The sequence below is a fragment of the Xenopus laevis genome, chromosome 3S (genome assembly GCF_017654675.1).
Source record: "Xenopus laevis strain J_2021 chromosome 3S, Xenopus_laevis_v10.1, whole genome shotgun sequence".
Taxonomy (NCBI): Eukaryota; Metazoa; Chordata; class Amphibia; order Anura; family Pipidae; genus Xenopus; species Xenopus laevis.
This window is the reverse complement of record NC_054376.1, coordinates 78518868-78538415: the sequence shown is the minus strand read 5'-3', so window position 1 is coordinate 78538415 and position 19548 is coordinate 78518868. Positions and strand designations below refer to the sequence as shown.

General features: G+C 39.8%; 1 protein-coding gene across 7 annotated transcripts in view; it reads right to left on the bottom strand.

Moving 5' to 3' along the window:
• Positions 1-19548, bottom strand: part of cadps2.S (Ca++-dependent secretion activator 2 S homeolog) — a 192434-nt gene that overhangs the window by 120765 nt on the left and 52121 nt on the right. For all 7 annotated transcript variants that reach the window (XM_041588530.1, XM_041588528.1, XM_041588529.1 and 4 more), the window contains exons 10-13: positions 19064-19172; positions 18387-18590; positions 15374-15510; positions 11172-11359 (exon numbers count right to left, since the gene is read on the bottom strand). In XM_041588530.1, the coding sequence (XP_041444464.1) occupies positions 11172-11359; positions 15374-15510; positions 18387-18590; positions 19064-19172 (638 nt within the window). The remainder of the gene's footprint in view (positions 1-11171; positions 11360-15373; positions 15511-18386; positions 18591-19063; positions 19173-19548) is intronic.

Below are 19548 nucleotides of genomic sequence, written 5' to 3'. Positions count from 1 at the left end.
ATATCAATAATAATACCGTCTCCAGAAACACCACCTGAGTGACGTTTTTCAAGCAGCAATAATATATTCCGTATCCACCACTGCTGTAGTGTATACGTTGACCTTGTAGGCATTATTTGCCCAGTGTGTTCTTCATTTTCAAACCACTGCCATCTAGCTGTGTGAGCTTGTTCACATTCTGTCTAAATATCAATAATAATACCGTCTCCAGAAACACCACCTGAGTGACGTTTTTCAAGCAGCAATAATATATTCCGTATCCACCACTGCTGTAGTGTATACGTTGACCTTGCAGGCATTATTTGCCCAGTGTGTTCTTCATTTTCAAACCACTGCCACTTAGCTGTGTGAGCTTTTTCACATTCTGTCTAAATATCAATAATAATACCGTCTCCAGAAACACCACCTGAGTGACGTTTTTCAAGCAGCAATAATATATTCCGTATCCACCACTGCTGTAGTATATACGTTGACCTTGCAGGCATTATTTGCCCAGTGTGTTCTTCATTTTCAAACCACTGCCACTTAGCTGTGTGAGCTTTTTCACATTCTGTCTAAATATCAATAATAATACCGTCTCCAGAAACACCACCTGAGTGACGTTTTTCAAGCAGCAATAATATATTCCGTATCCACCACTGCTGTAGTGTATACGTTGACCTTGCAGGCATTATTTGCCCAGTGTGTTCTTCATTTTCAAACCACTGCCATCTAGCTGTGTGAGCTTGTTCACATTCTGTCTAAATATCAATAATAATACCGTCTCCAGAAACACCACCTGAGTGACGTTTTTCAAGCAGCAATAATATATTCCGTATCCACCACTGCTGTAGTGTATACGTTGACCTTGCAGGCATTATTTGCCCAGTGTGTTCTTCATTTTCAAACCACTGCCACTTAGCTGTGTGAGCTTTTTCACATTCTGTCTAAATATCAATAATAATACCGTCTCCAGAAACACCACCTGAGTGACGTTTTTCAAGCAGCAATAATATATTCCGTATCCACCACTGCTGTAGTGTATACGTTGACCTTGTAGGCATTATTTGCCCAGTGTGTTCTTCATTTTCAAACCACTGCCACTTAGCTGTGTGAGCTTTTTCACATTCTGTCTAAATATCAATAATAATACCGTCTCCAGAAACACCACCTGAGTGACGTTTTTCAAGCAGCAATAATATATTCCGTATCCACCACTGCTGTAGTGTATACGTTGACCTTGTAGGCATTATTTGCCCAGTGTGTTCTTCATTTTCAAACCACTGCCATCTAGCTGTGTGAGCTTGTTCACATTCTGTCTAAATATCAATAATAATACCGTCTCCAGAAACACCACCTGAGTTGTTGTTGTTTTTGTTTTAAAAATAATGCCAGGCAAAGGCAGGCCGCCACGCAGAGGCACTAGGGGCCGTGCTGCTATGCTATCCTGTGGCCCTAGGAAATTGCCCAGTTTTAAAAAGGCAATGACCCTGAACTCCCAAAATGCTGAAGAGGTAGTTGACTGGCTTACACAGCACACCCCATCCTCTACCGTTTCTAACTTTACCACAACATCCTCATCCTCCACTGCTATGGCCACCCCACGTAACAGTTCCTCCACCACCGGCGCCCCTTCTTCACTGGAGTCAGAGGAGTTATTTTCACATGAGTTTCTTGAACTGAGTGATGCGCAACCATTATTGGCAGAAGAAGATGAAGGAGATGAGGACGTTACACCAGATTTAATTCTGGCAGAGAACACAACAGAGATGGACATAATGAGTGATGACGAGGAGGTCCCGCTGCTGCTTCCTTCTGTGAGCTGTTAGAAGAAATTGATGCATCTGAGGAGAATGATGATGAGGAGATTGATGTTTTGTGGGTGCCCAGTAGAAGAGAGCAAGAGGAGGATAGTTCAGATGGAGAGACGGAGAGTCAGAGAGGCAGGAGGAGAATAAGACTTAGAAGAAGCAGGGAGGACAGCTCGCAGGGAACAGTAGGGCAACAACATGTATCGGCACCTGTGGTCAGCCGGCCAACGCACCCGCCATTGCCGCCAACGCCGCCAACTTCTACTGTTACCGCCAGATTGCCAGCTTCAAAAAGGTCAGCAGTGTGGGATTTTTTTAATGTGTGTGCCTCTGACAAAAGCGTTGTAATTTGCAATGAGTGCAGTCAGAAACTGAGTCTTGGGAAGCCCAACAGCCACATAGGTACAACTTCTATGCGAAGGCACATGAACGGCAAGCACAAAGCACTTTGGGAGCAACACCTCAAAGGCAACAGGCAAACTAAAAGCCACCCTCCTTCTGGTCCAGCATCTTACTGCTCTACCTCTGCTGTCCTTGACCCGTCTGAACCACCCTCCACTCCGCCTTCCACCTTGACCACCAGTTCCCATTCCCAGTCATCTGCCCCCAGCCAAGTTTCTGTGAGGGCCATGTTTGAGCGTAAGAAGCCAATGTCTGCGAGTCACCCCCTTGCCCGGCGTCTGACAGCTGGCTTGTCTGCACTCTTAGCCCGCCAGCTTTTACCATACCAGCTGGTGGACTCGGAGGCCTTCCGCAAATTTGTAGCAATTGGGACACCGCAGTGGAAGGTACCCAGCCGCAATTTTTTTTCAAAAAAAGGAATACCACACCTGTACCACCATGTGCAGAGCCAAGTCACCGCATCTCTGTCACTTAGTGTTGGGCCAAAGGTCCATATGACTACTGACGCATGGTCCTCCAAGCATGGTCAGGGCAGGTATGTCACCTACACTGCCCACTGGGTGAACTTGGTCATGGCTGGGAAGCAGGAAATGTGTGGCTCAACAACGACAGTGGAGTTGGTGTCACCGCCACGGATTGCACGCGGTTCTGCCACCACCTCTACTCCTCCTTCGCTCTCTACCTCGTCTTCTTCCTCTTCTTCGTCCTCTGCTGATGGGTCCTCCTCCTCCACACCTGTGCACCCCCAGCTCCCCCTAGGCTATTCGACGTGCCAGGTACGCCGTTGTCATGCTGTCTTGGGGATGACGTGCCTGGAAAGCAAAAACCATACCGGATCTGTACTCCTGTCATCTCTGCAGTCACAGGCCAATCGGTGGCTGACCCCACACCAACTGAAGATCGGAAAAGTGGTGTGTGACAATGGAAGCAATCTGTTGGCAGCACTGAGACTGGGCAATTTAACACATGTGCCCTGCATGGCACATGTTCTGAATTTAATAGTACAACGTTTTGTCTCAAAGTACCCAGGATTCCAGGACGTTCTCAGGCAGTCCAGGAAGGTGTCGGCCCATTTCAGACGTTCCTATACAGCCATGGCACGCCTTGCTGACATTCAGCAGCGGTACAACATGCCAGTTAGGCGTTTGATTTGCGACAGCCAGACTCGCTGGAATTCAACGCTCCTCATGTTGGAACGTCTGCTGCAACAACAAAGAGCCGTCAACGAATACCTGTTTGAACTGGGTGGTAGGACTGGATCTGCAGAGCTGGGGATTTTTTTCCCCCGTTACTGGGTGCTTATGCGCGATGCCTGCAGGCTCATGCGCCCTTTTGAAGAGGTTACAAATATGGTCAGTCGCACCGAAGGCACCATCAGCGACCTAATACCCTTTGCTTTCTTCCTGGAGCGTGCCGTGCGACGAGTGACAGATGAGGCTGTAGACCAGCGTGACGAGGAGCAGGAAGCGCACGATTTCTGGTCGGAATCACCAGAACGAACCCAGGCACCTGCTGCAACGCAGGGAGAGGTGTCAGAAGTAGAGTCAGAGGAGGAAGGTGGCTTTGTGGAGGAGGAGGACCAACAGGAGCAGGCTTCCCAGGGGGCTAGTGGTGACCTTTTGGGGACCCCTGGTCTTGTACGTGGCTGGGGGGAGGAGACCGTGGATGATGCAGTCCTTGATAACGAGGAAGCAGAGATGGATACCTCTGCATCCAACCTTGTGAGAATGGGGTCTTTCATGCTGTCATGCCTGTTGAAGGACCCCCGTATCAAGAGGCTTAAGGAGAAGGACCTGTACTGGGTCGCGACTCTACTAGACCCTCGGTACAAGCATAAAGTGGCAGAAATGTTACCAACATACCACAAGTCTGAAAGGATGCTGCATTTACAAACCAGCCTGCAAAACATGTTGTACAATGCTTTTAAGGGTGATGTCACTTCAGGAACTCATCAACATTCCAGGGGCAGAGGTGCCAGTAATCCTGCCACGAGTGCACCTGCAAGGACAAAGCACTTTGGCCACTCTGTAACGTCAGACATGCAAATGTTTTTTGTCCAAGGCAGCGGCAGAACCCTTCTGGATCCACCCTCAAAGAACGCCTCGACCGGCAGGTAGCGGACTACCTGGCATTAACTGCAGATATCGACACTCTGAGGAGCGATGAACCCCTGGACTACTGGGTGCGCAGGCTTGATCTGTGGCCAGAGCTGTCACAATTTGCCATGAACCTCTTGTCTTGCCCCGCCTCAAGTGTCCTCTCAGAAAGGACCTTCAGTGCAGCAGGAGGGATTGTAACTGAGAAGAGAACTCGCCTAGGTCACAAAAGTGTGGATTACCTGACCTTTATTAAAATGAATGAGGGGTGGATCTCGGAGGGTTACTGCACGCCGGAAGACTTGTTCTGAGTTTCTGATTCTGACTCCCCATGCAGCTGTCCTTCTCTGCACGCCTCATGACTCCACATACAGCTGTCCTTTAGCGTCCTCCTCCCTCCATCACCGTTACAAACTAGGGTGCAAACCCTACTGGTTTAATTTGAATCCAGGTAAATCCTGAGTTTTTCTGGCCTCTGTGCTTCAGTGGCTGCGACCAAAAAAAACAGAATATTTTCAGCATTTATATGGCATATTTTTTCTGGCCTCTGTGCTTCAGTGGCTGTGACAAAAAAATGAATATTTTCAGCATTTATATGGCATATTGTTTCGGCCTCTGTGCTTCAGTGGCTGCGACAAAAATAAATGAATATTTTCAGCATTTATATGGCATATTGTTTCGGCCTCTGTGCTTCAGTGGCTGCGACAAAAATAAATGAATATTTTCAGCATTTATATGGCATATTTTTTCTGGCCTCTGTGCTTCAGTGGCTGCGACCAAAAAAAACAGAATATTTTCAGCATTTATATGGCATATTTTTTCTGGCCTCTGTGCTTCAGTGGCTGTGACAAAAAAATGAATATTTTCAGCATTTATATGGCATATTTTTTCTGGCCTCTGTGCTTCAGTGGCTGTGACAAAAAAATGAATATTTTCAGCATTTATATGGCATATTGTTTCGGCCTCTGTGCTTCAGTGGCTGCGACAAAAATAAATGAATATTTTCAGCATTTATATGGCATATTTTTTCTGGCCTCTGTGCTTCAGTGGCTGCGACCAAAAAAAACAGAATATTTTCAGCATTTATATGGCATATTTTTTCTGGCCTCTGTGCTTCAGTGGCTGTGACAAAAAAATGAATATTTTCAGCATTCATATGGCATATTGTTTCGGCCTCTGTGCTTCAGTGGCTGCGACAAAAATAAATGAATATTTTCAGCATTTATATGGCATATTTTTTCTGGCCTCTGTGCTTCAGTGGCTGCGACCAAAAAAAACAGAATATTTTCAGCATTTATATGGCATATTTTTTCTGGCCTCTGTGCTTCAGTGGCTGTGACAAAAAAATGAATATTTTCAGCATTTATATGGCATATTTTTTCTGGCCTCTGTGCTTCAGTGGCTGCGACCAAAAAAAACAGAATATTTTCAGCATTTATATGGCATATTTTTTCTGGCCTCTGTGCTTCAGTGGCTGCGACCAAAAAAAACAGAATATTTTCAGCATTTATATGGCATATTTTTTCTGGCCTCTGTGCTTCAGTGGCTGCGACCAAAAAAATTGAATATTTTCAGCATTTATATGGCATATTTTTTCTGGCCTCTGTGCTTCAGTGTCTGCGACAAAAATTTTTTATATTGTTAGCATTTATATGGCATATTTTTCCTGGCCTCTGTGCTGCAGTGGCTGCGACAAAAAAAAATTAATATTGTTTGCATTTATATGGCATATTTTTTCTGGCCTCTGTGCTGCAGTGGCTGCGACAAAAAAAAATTAATATTGTTTGCATTTATATGGCATATTTTTTCTGGCCTCTGTGCTGCAGTGGCTGCGACAAAAAAAAATTAATATTGTTTGCATTTACATGGCATATTTTTTCTGGCCTCTGTGCTGCAGTGGCTGCCACAAAAAAAAATTAATATTTTCAGCATTTATATGGCATATTGTTTCTGGACTTCTGGTTCAGTGGCTGCGACAAAAAAAACATAATTTTTCAGGAAAGTACACATGCCTAATTTTTCAGGGTTCTGCAACAGTGGCAAAATCGCATCTTTTATGGTCACCGCAGGTGATCAATAAAGTAGACCAAAACTGGGCCCACACTGCAGAATCAGTGTTTTTTGGTTCACTTCACTGTACATTGAATTACCTCTGCCTGACCGTGCACGTGCGCACAAGCACGGTGACTGCTAAACACACCACTACAGAAATATTGCCACCAACAGGACGAACATCCTGGAGGTGACAAGCAACTAGTAATTAAAAACTATTATTTGCTCACTTGACGGTATCATTCATTAAAGCTCTTTGCGTCTTTTTGCGTTGCAGTAAGCACCGCGTTTCGTCTTTGCGTGTGAACAGGCTGTAACCTTTACACGACTTGATTGGCATGTAGACGCCGGACGTTTTAAAGCATTTTATTACACAGGTTTAGAAATGTAGTGTGATTTCTGCCCTTTACAGCACAAAACGCAGCGCTGTGTCAACAATGGATTTTTTAGAAACATTTTTGCCCTTGATCCCCCTCTGGCATGGCACTGTCCAGGTCGTTGCACCCTTTAAACAACTTTAAAATCATTTTTCTGGCCAGAAATGTCTTTTCTAGCTTTTAAAATTCGCCTTCCCATTGAAGTCTATGGGGTTTTTTCCGACGTTCGCTACATCCCTAGAGTAGACTTGTGGACTGTGAAAACTATTAATTTAAAATTTACCCTGAGGAGAAGCAGAGCAAACATGGGCAAGCATCCACACTAAGGATCATCACACATATTATACAAGCTTGGAAGCGGCATTAATTGTTGACTGCAGAGGTGTCAGTCTCTGGAGAGGAAGGGAAATTAAAGGAAAAACTATACCCTTAAACAATGCAGGTCAATGTAGGTTGCCAATTTCATAGTATTGGATAATCAGTAGGATTTGTGGTAAAAGATAAAATATTCTTCTAGGCATGTTCAAAAGGTTCTGAGCTTCAGTCTGCCAGCCACTTAAACCAAAAGCACACAACACCTGACTAATAAGATTGCATTATTCCATAATATTGGGAAAAAAACTTAACAGCATATTGTTGCAAAGAAGCAACTCTAGGTACTATGCTTGGTTATGCAATCTATTTGCCTATAAACTCAATATTGGGTACAAAATCCTGGTTACAGGTCTACCTATATCACCAAAGACATTGTGAAGTTTAATTGCACTGGAGAAATTATCAGGGCAGCAAATATTTTGCAAGGTGCTTTTCGAAAAAAAAAAAAACTATTTTAAGGATGTAGCATCAAATTTTCTAGGCAAGGCCCAGTAATTCAACATAGTTATATAATTACTTCTCTCTCCTTAAGCCTTCATAAAACAGTTAATTACTTGGTAAAGTGCTATTTGCCTCTATTAACACAAAACATTGTTAGCAGATAGCTGATCTGAATTGTATGTGTAGATAGGACAGACACACCAACTTCTGTATGAACGGTAACTTGTTTGATTTATAGAGCTCATCATAAGCACTGGGCATGCAACAGGAACTTTCATAGAGAGCACACACAGGAAGAGCAAGAAGAAAATCACACAGGGTTACAGGTCAAACATGAGATCACATTGCTAAGCAACAATAGTCTCTCTTTGCATTAAGTAACATGCACTGGAACAATCTCTGTCTGTTGTATTCCAACACCCCTTGTCAACAGCATGGAGATTATTCCACATGATTCATTCTTTCAATCAATTTCTCAAAATGATGCTTGGGTAATGGCTTCTGCCACCATAGTCTCAGATGGACAGTACTGCAATTCAGTGATGCCCTGATCTTGAGGGTTCCTCAAAGGTGATATTTCACTTTAATGTGTTTAGTACGCTGGTTCACCTTTTCCTTTTGTGACAAACTAATACATCCTTGGTTGTCTTCCAGGAGTAGGGTTGGTCCCTTTCAGGTACAGTATTTTATGATGCACTTTACCGCATTCCAATCACAATGTGATGGATCTGAAACCTTCCTGCAAAGTATTCCTCCTGCTGCTGTAATGTCTGGTCTTGTCACTATGGCTACGAACAACAATTTGCCAATAACCTTTCAATATTGGTGTTTGTCTGTCAACAATCGCTCATCATTCACGCCCTTTAGGTATTCAACTTCCTTAGGAGTTTTCCCTTCATTTGCTTCCTCCATTTCACAATAAGTTATCAGTTCTTGAATTTTATTTTTCCAATTAAGTAGGAAACTTCCATCCAAATTTATATTCCAAGGTAATAAGTGACATTTCCCAAATCATTCATTTCAATATTTGCCTTTAGTCTTTGAACAATGTCATCATCATCACTGTCCCCTTCTTGCATATAACAGACTAGCACATCATCCACATAGATCAATACATATATCCATCTGTTGTTTTTGTTGCTAAATGTACATACATGGATCTGCCTTGCTTCTGGAAAATACTCCATGTAAAAGGACATGATTTATGTTCTCATTCCAGGCTCTGGTGGCTTGTTTAAGCCCATACAGGCCCTTCTTTCTGAATCTTCTGGGTTTATGCGCCGGCATGATTACGTCATTGCGCAATGGCGCGAAATTCAAACAGTATAAAAGGGGATTTCAGCGTTGAGCTCATTGCCCTTTGTAAAATCTATTTGCTAGTTTCTAGGTGCTTTATTCCTGCTGATTCCAGTCTGATCCTCTGGTTATTGACCTTTGCCTTGCCTGACTATTCTGAATTCTCCAATCTGATCATTGCCTGACCGATATTCTACTCTCGCCAATCCTAATCCTAGCCTTCTGAATATTCCTTGAACTCTGCCTGCATCGACCCAGCTTGACTGACTATTCTAACTCTGCTTGTGCTGGCCCGGCCTGCCTGTTCCACGCTGTGTTGTCTGACCTGTCTTCCAAGTTTTGTACTTCCATCCAGTATCCTTGGTGAGACGATCGTGCCCGTTTGCTCATCCAGAACCTTTAGCTTTGCTCCTCTCTTAGTAAGACCTGGCGGCATCCAATTAGCCGAGGGCTCCTCCCGAGGTGAAAGGCGGCTGTTAAAGGCAGAAGCAAGAGCTGTGACCAGGGAGCCTAGCACTGGTTCTGGATTTAGGGTGCTGAAAGCGCAATTAATTACTTAAGGAGGCAGCTTGGGGGGGCATGTCTGTGTTTTTTCCCAGGGGCTAATTTGCTGAGTGTTTATAAATGAGTTTATACATGGGTTCACATTAAATATACTTTTGTGTATTTGGAGTAGTCATATATGAAGGTCACAAAATGCTTGTCTCCAGGTTTGGTCCACACACATCACTGTGGATCAATTCTAAAGGGCATATTTATCAAGGGTCGAATTTCAAATTGAAAAAACTTCGAAATTCGAATTCAAAAAGACCAACCGAAATTAAGTTGTTTTTTTTTTTTATGGTCGAATAGGTCAATTTTTGATCAGATAGGTCTGTATTCGGCCAAATTCGAATCAAAGTAATAGCGCTTTCCATCGAATTCGATTTTTCAAAGTCCACCAATTGACTCCAAATAGGTTCTAGGAGGTCCCCCATAGGCTAAAACAGCAATTCGGCAGGTTTTAGATGACGACTGGTCGAAGTCAAATTTTTAAAGAGACAGTACATGATAAATTTCGATATTCACATTTTTTTAAATTCAAATCGAATTTGGACTATTCCCTAGTTGATGTACACAGAAAATAGCTTGAAATATTAATTTTTCTCATTCAAAAATTCACCTCGACCTTTGATAAATCTGCCCCTAAGGGGTGGACTTGCCCTTCTCTGACTTGCTTTAGGTAATAGTAACCTTGTTGCCGTTGCTTTGATACAACAGATGAATTTCATGATTGTATTGCATGGTGATATATAAGATATAAGAAGTCATATTTTGTCCCAGACATCTGTTCCATGGATGCGTTTCTGATGAAGCGATTGAGTGGCAATTTTAGCATTGTTTTCTACACATTTGTTCCCTCAGCTATGATTTTTGAACCATTTTGCATTGTGCATACTTTGAAATAAACAAACCACCCTGCATTTTTTCTGTGCTTGTGACACAGTTCCAATTCCTCTGAGATGTTCCAAAGTTGCATTTACATGTTCCTGCATTTCCTGATTTTTCTGTATATTTACGTAGCAGATACAGTTTACTGTTTACGTTTGACCTCTCGTGGAGCGTCTACAGCATATTCCATATATATAGGAGATAGCCAGGGAGTAGAAATTGAGCGCCGCAAGATGGATCGTCAAACTGCCGCCTTTTCTGAAGAGGAGCAGAAGCGGAGTTTCGTTACGTTATTTCTTAATAAAGGCTTTGTAATTTTAAAGTCCTTTAAAGGGTATTGTGTGTTTGTGTGCTGAGCAAGGAATTGTCATATAAGTATTATATGGGGCAAGGAAGAAAAAAACTGTTTAAAAACAAAAAATATAAAATGGAAACTTTAACAAGGAAGAAAGGAAGGAAGGAATGTTGCCAGTCAAGTTGGAGGGGATATATCCTGTATGGCAAATATATATCCTCATTCTTTGAGCAATCCTTTTAAGTGTCACCCCTATAAGAGCCACTAGAGGGTTAACCAGCCAGAGATGGGCTGGACATCCAAGGAGTGTTTTTAAGGAAGTGAGCAGCAGGTGAATGTAAGAAAGTAGGAGCTGCCCTGTACTTCACCTGCTGAATAGACCAGAGTTTTTTGAGTCTGACAGCAAGTGACAGATATTCCTGCTGTGATATTCACCTATGGGGTTCCCTAAGAAACCAGCCTGCTTAATCTTCTTGTGTACTGGATGTTAGAACTACCAAAGTAAGCAAATGTATGCTTTAGTTGGACTTTTGTGTCGATGAATTAAAGCTGATTGTCCCTCTAGCTTAGTCACACACTAAGTAAAAAACAAAATAAAAACTTGATTGGTTTTTACCTGTTTCCGTGAACATGAGATGCACAGAATGCAAAGCTGTAATGAAGCAGTGTTGGGTCAATCACAGCTCCAGATTCAGCATGCTCAATTAATTCTTTAAGGTAGCAGAGATGTCGATGGCAACCACGAACACCATATCGTGCACAGTATTCATCTAATACAAAAACCTGACCAGGACTGAACCATCCCTACAGATGAAAAAAAATGAAAGCAGAACTAGATTTAGTCTAGAAAATAAACAAAAGTGTTAAATTGTTGGCAAGCTTTTACAGTTGTATCTATCTATCTATCTCTATATATATATATATATATATATATATATATATATATATATATATATATATATATTAGGGAAAAATAATATGCAAAATATGGACGGAGATGTATTGTGAATGATCATTAGAAATAGTTTATGATGGCTGAACTGGGGAAATGTAATTTAGTTCATTAGTAGGTTTTTTTTGGCATCAACTGATGCTTTTTATTTGAGAAAAGCTAACTCTCTTCATCCCACCAGCTGGCCTTATGAAAATGTTTTCTCTAGTCATTATCCTGGATGATTCTAAAAAGTAACACACATTTTTGTGCCCAGTGAATATGCCAAGTTGATATCATATGAATGACACATAATAGAAGATGAAAAAATCTGTTATCCACTCTGCAACAAAAAGGATTAAGTTAACAGAAACAGATACAAATAACAGATGAAAATAAACACAAACAAATGTAATTATTTGTTTTAATATCTACCCAGATATAAGTTTTAACATTAAGTCGAGAGAATGTGAGAGCAAAAAGTGCTTTTCTTGCATTGAATACAATGAGAAGAGAACAAATTTGCATGTCGCAATGTAATATTCTTCATTGGGCTTTTATTGCACTGCGAATCTTAATTGAGTATTGGCAAACATTAACACCTGCTTGAAGGTGGTGTAAACTTTTGGAGCAACCATAGCAACTTTTTCAAAAGTTTTATTACATACACTGCACACTATGGCAAACTATAAAATTCACAATCGCTATCCTACTGTTTATTTGCATTGCGAACAATTTTTTGTTAGTGAACAATATTACATTCCCCCTAAATATATTCCACTCCCTTGAGTGCCATTTATCAAATATCACTTGCTTACACTATGCAGTGTTTATTAATGCATCCCACCACACAGAACACAGGAGATAACCAATCATACTCTTCCCTATAGGGTCTGTTAAATTGGGCCAACACAGATATGCTGATGTGATGCTGAATGTTGTGTCAATAGAAGCCCCATCGACAAAAAAAAGTAGACCTATTAACTCCTGCCTTCCAGTCCAGTGGAATACATAAAAGTTTCACTGCATGGGATTTCATTTAAAAATGACCACACGGAAACGCTCTACAAAAACAATGGACAGAATTAGTGGCACCGCATTCAAAAGCTGTAAGAAATATTTTGATTTCAAATATGTGATTGTTCTAAAATGTAAAAGAAACCTCACTGTCGATAAGTTGCATGCTCTTGCATATAAACAAGCAGGTATATAAACAAGTATGAATTCTCTGTGTGCACCATATTGCACATGGGAGACAAACAATTTTAAGTCCATCTCCAAATACCTAAATATTCCACTGTGTGTCCACTGTATTTAAAGAGTTTCATGGCACATCAGACAATGTCATGAATGTATACAAGAGAAAAGATTATCAAAGTAGTGTTAATGAAAATTTAGGGCAGCTTCTGCATAAAGAGGCCAAAAGACCAAAAGTAAACCTTTTGGGAAAATATCTGGTTGACATATGAAATTAAATTAGTGCTTTTTATAAATGACAACTCTCCATTTACAGTGACCAGCAGAGTCCAAATCTTAATTCCACTGAACACTAGTGTGAAAATTTGAAGACCACAGTTAGGAGTAAGCATTCTTCAAATCTGTTAAAACAGGACAGTTTACCAAAATGATAAATGGTCAAAATGATTAGTAAATAAATGCAGAAGGTAATTTGCGGCTATAAAAAGCACCCGGTTTCAGTTATTCTATATTAAGATAAATGAATTCTAGTGTGTTAGTAAGTCTAGGGTGTAATTTTGTCAGTCGTTTTTTCAGACCTAAAAAAAAACATGTAAGTTTCTGAATGAAATAATTCTGTAATCTTAAAAGTAAACCAAGGAATTGTGGAAATGCTTTTGTCTACTTCAAATTTATTAGATTATTACAAATTAGAAGAATGTATTAGTTGTTAAAAAAAGATCTAATATTTAACAAAAAAAGCAAACAGATGCTGGAGACTTAAAAAAATAAATAAGTGTAAATATGGTTGTCTGGACAGAACTAGTAAACAGTAAACCATGAGTTTTATGTGTAGCCATTTCTGTATTCACAATCACCCCAAATTGATAGACAAGATTGCCATCTGAGCTAATTCTTATATTCTAGTTTTCAAAATGATTTTGGGTATCGTTGCTATATCACTTTACTGTTGTAACCAGATGCTTTGCAATACAAGTGCCTAAATATATAACACCCAACACTAAATTAAGTGTGAAATTTTAGGACTAGCTTACAAGTATTGTCTGCAAGTCCCCCTTGCAGCAAAATTGTGATGCAGATTGAGCTGCACATACCCTGGTTGTTTTCTGAATTTGAAATGCATGCTCAAGTTGTGCTGCATCCTAGTGACTTGACAGCCTGCCCAGGAGAAGCTGGATGCCATATACAATATAACAGCACAAAAAATACCACAAATTTGTCCACAATTTTTGACTCAGGAATTTGGCAGAGTTGTTGTATTTTTAAACTTACTGTGTGCCCTACACATGTTCCCAATAACAAAACAGATAAACCTTGTTGGAAGCATTTTCAAGGTGTGCTTTATCCATCCTCCCTTGAATGCAAATATTAAGTGAAGAAAGCCTCCAGGTTTAGGTATTCTTGTTGGAAGAACAGCAGTTAACTTTTGCGTAATCAAAAAGAAGCTGCACAAGACTGTCCATAAAAGGACTTGTAAGGGACAACACATTATTGACAGCTGATCCTTTAAACTTGGGGGCAGGGGGATTATCAAACAAGCAGTTACTAGATGCATCTCTAAATTCCAGAAATCATGTTGTGATTTTTGGTGTGTTTGCCACTTACAATCTGAAGTGGATACGCAAATCCACTTCATAATTACTTTGTTGTTTAAATACCATTTTTTTCTGAAATTAACAACCATTTGATACACTTTTTTAAGAAGAGTATTTAAAAGAAGCTTTAAATAATGGGTCTGTTGGATTACAAAAACAACCTTGGCAGCATAGCCAAGCTCATTTGTTTGGAGTTCTTCTCTCAGTATTCAGTAAAGAACCTAGACGTACCTCAGTATAAGCAATGAGCATTGTTTTCTCTCATTTTTTGTCACAGGGATCATCTAAATATCTGCTCTGGAACATGAATACAGGTATGTGCTGCTAGTATCTGAAGTAACTGGAACTTGGGTTGTTCCATAAAAGGGAGCACCATTCCTTAAGGCTACTAAAATATTTAAAACATTAAAAAATTCTTATAGGATTCTTTTTTAAAGTTTTTTTTATTACAGAAAAAAGTTAGTCAGTGAAAAAATAAAAATAAGAATTGTTTGTTGAAATTTTAGTTAGGAACTTTCTGGTTGAAACTAATTTTAGGGTTTTTATATATCTTACAAAGCGCAATAAGTTGCATAGTCTAAACAACAATGTAAATACAGAACTTAATATAAATACAGAATAATGTGTGTGACTGTACGGTTTTAAAAACAAGAGACTGAGACGCAGATAACCAAACTGAAAGTAACAATGATATTTAAAACTGCTATAGAGTTTGTCCTTTGTCAGGAAGAAAAGTATTTTATGATGGCAGTTTAAAAAAAGATGAAAAAAAAGACCCAACTTGAAAATGCCAGTATTTGTGTTCACAAATTCCTCTATGAAGGCTTCTATACCTTTGTAAAGCTTTTAGCTTTTATTAAGCCCTCTCTGGAGGGGCTGATAAACCACATTTCGGTGCTAGTTTGATTCTATTTTCTTCTCTATTGAGTGGCACAGCAGCAACCTTCAAGTGTATAATTTTCAAATTTGAAGTCAATCGATTGAAATCCTTTATCCCAAAACCAAGCACACTTATTTAATGAGTTTTGAAGAAAATACCACTTTGAGAAAACTGTTTCTCACTTCATTTCTTTTACCCTAGGTTGTAGTACTTACCAGACAAGAATAGGAATCATTTAATCGGTGATCAAGTGTCTGTTGTTGAAGGACTTTAAAGAGGGAAGCATGATCAAATCTGCAGGGATTAGAGGATAGAAATTCATCCATGCCATGTCTTTGGGCACAGTCTGTATCTGTTTACGGAGAGAAAAATAATTTAAGAATGTTTAGCTACACTATAAAGTAGCTTATTTAGAGTATATATCCTGAGACATTGTATCACAACTACAATATTCCCCCTCTCACCTTTATTTCAAAAATTGATCAACACATTCACTATAGCTTTATTCACTGAAAACTTGACTATGTGACCTTCGTGTATTTCAAAGCACTTAGCAGACATACAGACTAAGATGAAATGGTCTGAGAAAACAAAAGCATTGCTATATTGCACATTGTCCCACTCAGATGTTGTTTTAAAAATATCCACAGCTGTACAGATAACAAAACCAAAATGCACAAAAACATTCATTACAGCTAAAAATCTACTTCCTAAATGGCAAACTAGAGTAGAAATGAACATTTCAGCAGAAGGTGGGTCACTTTCAGTCTTTGTTTTGTACCAAGCTTTTAATATGACGAACCTTGATAAAGTAATGGGTACTGTAGCCCACAGAAATAGGAGTTCTAACCTTCAAGAACAGAGGGAAAAGCAAACAGCCATATACTTAGTAAATACATCTCTTTTTCTAATGTAATGTACACACACACACACACACACACATATATACAGTAAGGTCCATAAATATTTGGACAGACAACTTTTTTCTAATTTTGGTTCTGTACATTACCACAATGAATTTTAAATGAAACAACTCAGATACAGTTGAGGTGCAGACTTTCAGCTTTAATTCAGTGGGTTGAACAAAAAGATTACATAAAAATGTGAGGAACTAAAGCCTTTTTTTAAAACAATCACTTCATTTCAGGGGCTCAAAAGTAATTGGACCAGGGGTTCAAAAGTAATTGGACAATTGACTCAAAGGCTATTTCATGGGCAGGTGTGGGCAATTCCTTTGTTATATCTATCAATGAAGCAGATAAAATACCTGGAGTTGATTTGAGGGGGGGGGTTGCTTGTATGTGGAAGATTTTGCTGTGACATGTAGTCAAAGGAGCTCTCCATGCAGGTGAAACAAGCCATCCTTAAGCTGCAAAAACAGAAAAAACCCATCCGAGAATTTGCTACAATATTAGGAGTGGCAAAATCTACAGTTTGGTACATCCAGAGAAAGAAAGAAAGCACCGGTGAACTCAGCAATGCAAAAAGACCCGGATGTCCACGGAAGACAACAGTGGTGGATGATCACAGAATTATTTCCATGGTGAAGAGAAACCCCATTCACAACAGCCAAACAAGTGAACAACACTCTCCAGGAGGTAGGCATATAGATATTCAAGTCTACCATAGAGAGAAGACTGCATGAAAGTAAATACAGAGGGTGCACTGCAAGGTGCAAGCCACTCATAAGCATCAAGAATAGAAAGGCTAGATTGGACTTAAAAAACATCCAGCACAGTTCAGGAAAAACATTCTTTGGACAGATGAAATAAAGATCAACCTTTACCAGAATGATGGCAAGAAAAAAGTATGGAGAAGGTGTGGAACATCTCATGATCCAAAGCATACCACATCATCTGTAAAACGGCGGAGGCAGTGTGATGGCTTGGGCGTGCATGGCTGCCAGTGGCACTGGGACACTCGTGTTTATCCATGATGTGACACAGGACAGAAGCAGCCGAATGAATTCTGAGGTGTTCAGAGACACTGTCTGCTCAAATCCAGCTAAATGCAGTCAAATTGATCGGGAGGCCTTTTATAATACAGATGGACAATGATCCAAAACATACAGCCAAAGCAATCCAGTTTATTAAAGCAAAGAAGTGGAATATTCTTGAATGGCCAAGTCAGTCAACTGATCTGAACCCAATTGAGCATGCATTTCACTTGTTGAAGCCTAAACTTCGGACAGAAAGGCCCACAAACAAACAGCAACTGAAAACCGCTGCAGTAAAGGCCTGGCAGAGCATTAAAAAGGAGGGAACCCAGAATCTGGTGATGTCCATAAGTTCAAGACTTCAGGCTGTCATTGCCAGAAAAGGGTTTTCAACCAAGTATTAGAAATTAACATTTTATTTTCAGTTTTTTAATTTTTCCAATTACTTTTGAGCCCCTGAAATGAAGTGATTGTTTTAAAAAAAAAAAAGGCTCAAATTCCTCACATTTTTATGCAATCGTGTGGTTTAACCAACTGAATTAAAGCTGAAAGTCTGCAACTGAGTTGTTTCATTTAAAATTCATTGTGGTAATGTACAGAACCAAAATTAGAAAAAACCGGATGCTTTCTGAAAATCATATATAGTCTATGGGAAGAAAGCACTCATGGCAAAGAACTGATGAAAGCAAATATAATGCTCTACTGCATCACAACAAATTGAGACATCAATGCGTTTCGATCCTCTAGGGACCATCATCAGGATGTATATATATATATATAATTTGTAGTATTCCAAAATTATGTGTTTTCAATGGTGAACTACTCATTTAAGGATATCAAGTTGGTAAGTTGCAATGTTTTTCCTTAAAGTGTAGTAATGCCTTGAAATCATTAAAATCATATAAAAGATGTGACTCTGGAATTTCAATATGCATTTATTGCAATTCATACTACTCTTTTCCACAACCTCAGGCCTAGAGTAAAAAAGTGAAGCAAGGAACTAAACCCGGTTTTGTTCTTATGGAGAGACCAGACTGGTGCGGCTGGGGGCAGTAAGCAAGTTCACAAGTACATGTATGTAGGAGTAGTGGCAGGAAGCAAGAGGGCTACAGGCACAGTATGAGGTAGGAGTAGGGGGTTGGGGGTCGTTGCTGCAACAAGTAGTATTTCATTGGACGCAAACATTACTTGTCCAAGCTCAGGTATATATGTCCCTTTGTCTTCCACAGTATTTAAAGCTGAATAAAACCTTTTTTATGATAAAGAATTTTACAAATGAAAAAAAACCTTACAATTCTGAGATGTGTCAGGTTGAGCACTCGGTCCTTTGTGTTTTAATTTCTGTGCCTGATTTGAAACAATAGGTTTATATGATTGCCCTGTTGCTCTGTACATTGCTTGTACCCATAGGACTCTATCCTGTTCATCGTCACTCCCAAAAATAACTGTGTCTCCTTCTTTGACCGCATTAAAGAACATATGGCCACCCTTCAAACCTGTTGAAATGGAACACAATAGTATTGTCTATTAACAGTAAGCATTCAAATTCATAACATAGCTTCCCTTCACATTGGAGGACAAAGTTTGTAAACAACTGTATGTAGTGATCTACTTCCAGCTTAAGAAAAAGGCAGTTCAAATAAAATAATTAAACAAAAGATGATCAAATATAATAGGCGAGGGCTGCATCTGTCAACATGCAAGCTAAGAACAGCTCTACACAAACAATGCCACATCTCCTTCCTTGGTCTGAACATAGGAGAGGTAAGAGCCTGGGGAAAGGGGGAAGCAGCATCAGGTCTGCTAAGAAAAAAAAATCAAGAACTGCCCTTGTAGCCCAAGCCAATTGTATATTTATGGTTTTGGTACATGCCACTGCATTCTCAATTTATGTTAACATTTTGACAGGTATAGGTATTGACAGATTTGAGTTGAAAAAAAGAAAAGAAAACAGAATAGGACTAATTACCTATCTGAGGGTCTGTGTAATCCACTGTGTATCCTTCAAGCTGCATCAGCTCTTGAGGCTCGGATTTCTTTTCTCTGTAGCTGCACATTGCAAATGTATACTGGCTTACCTACATGAGCAAAATGATAAGCAAAATGCCATCTACTTTTGAGAAATTTAAAAACTTGTCAACACTTAAAAAATTATCAACACTGGAATAACTGAAGGTCAAAATGTATGTACCATAGTAGACAGCATTAATAATATACAGTATAACCCCCATGTTACATTTTTCAGGGACCAAAAAAATGGCGTAAAATCCAGGAAAGTGTAAAATCAGGGAAATGTTTTACGTATAATATATAGGTGGGAACACAAAACAACAATGTAAAATGAGGGGAAACTTAAAATCAGAGGATGTAAAATCGAGGTTCCACTGTATTTGGAATTTAGTTAACAAAAGCAAAAAAAAAAAAAAAAACTTTTTCAGTTTTACCTGAAGCTTG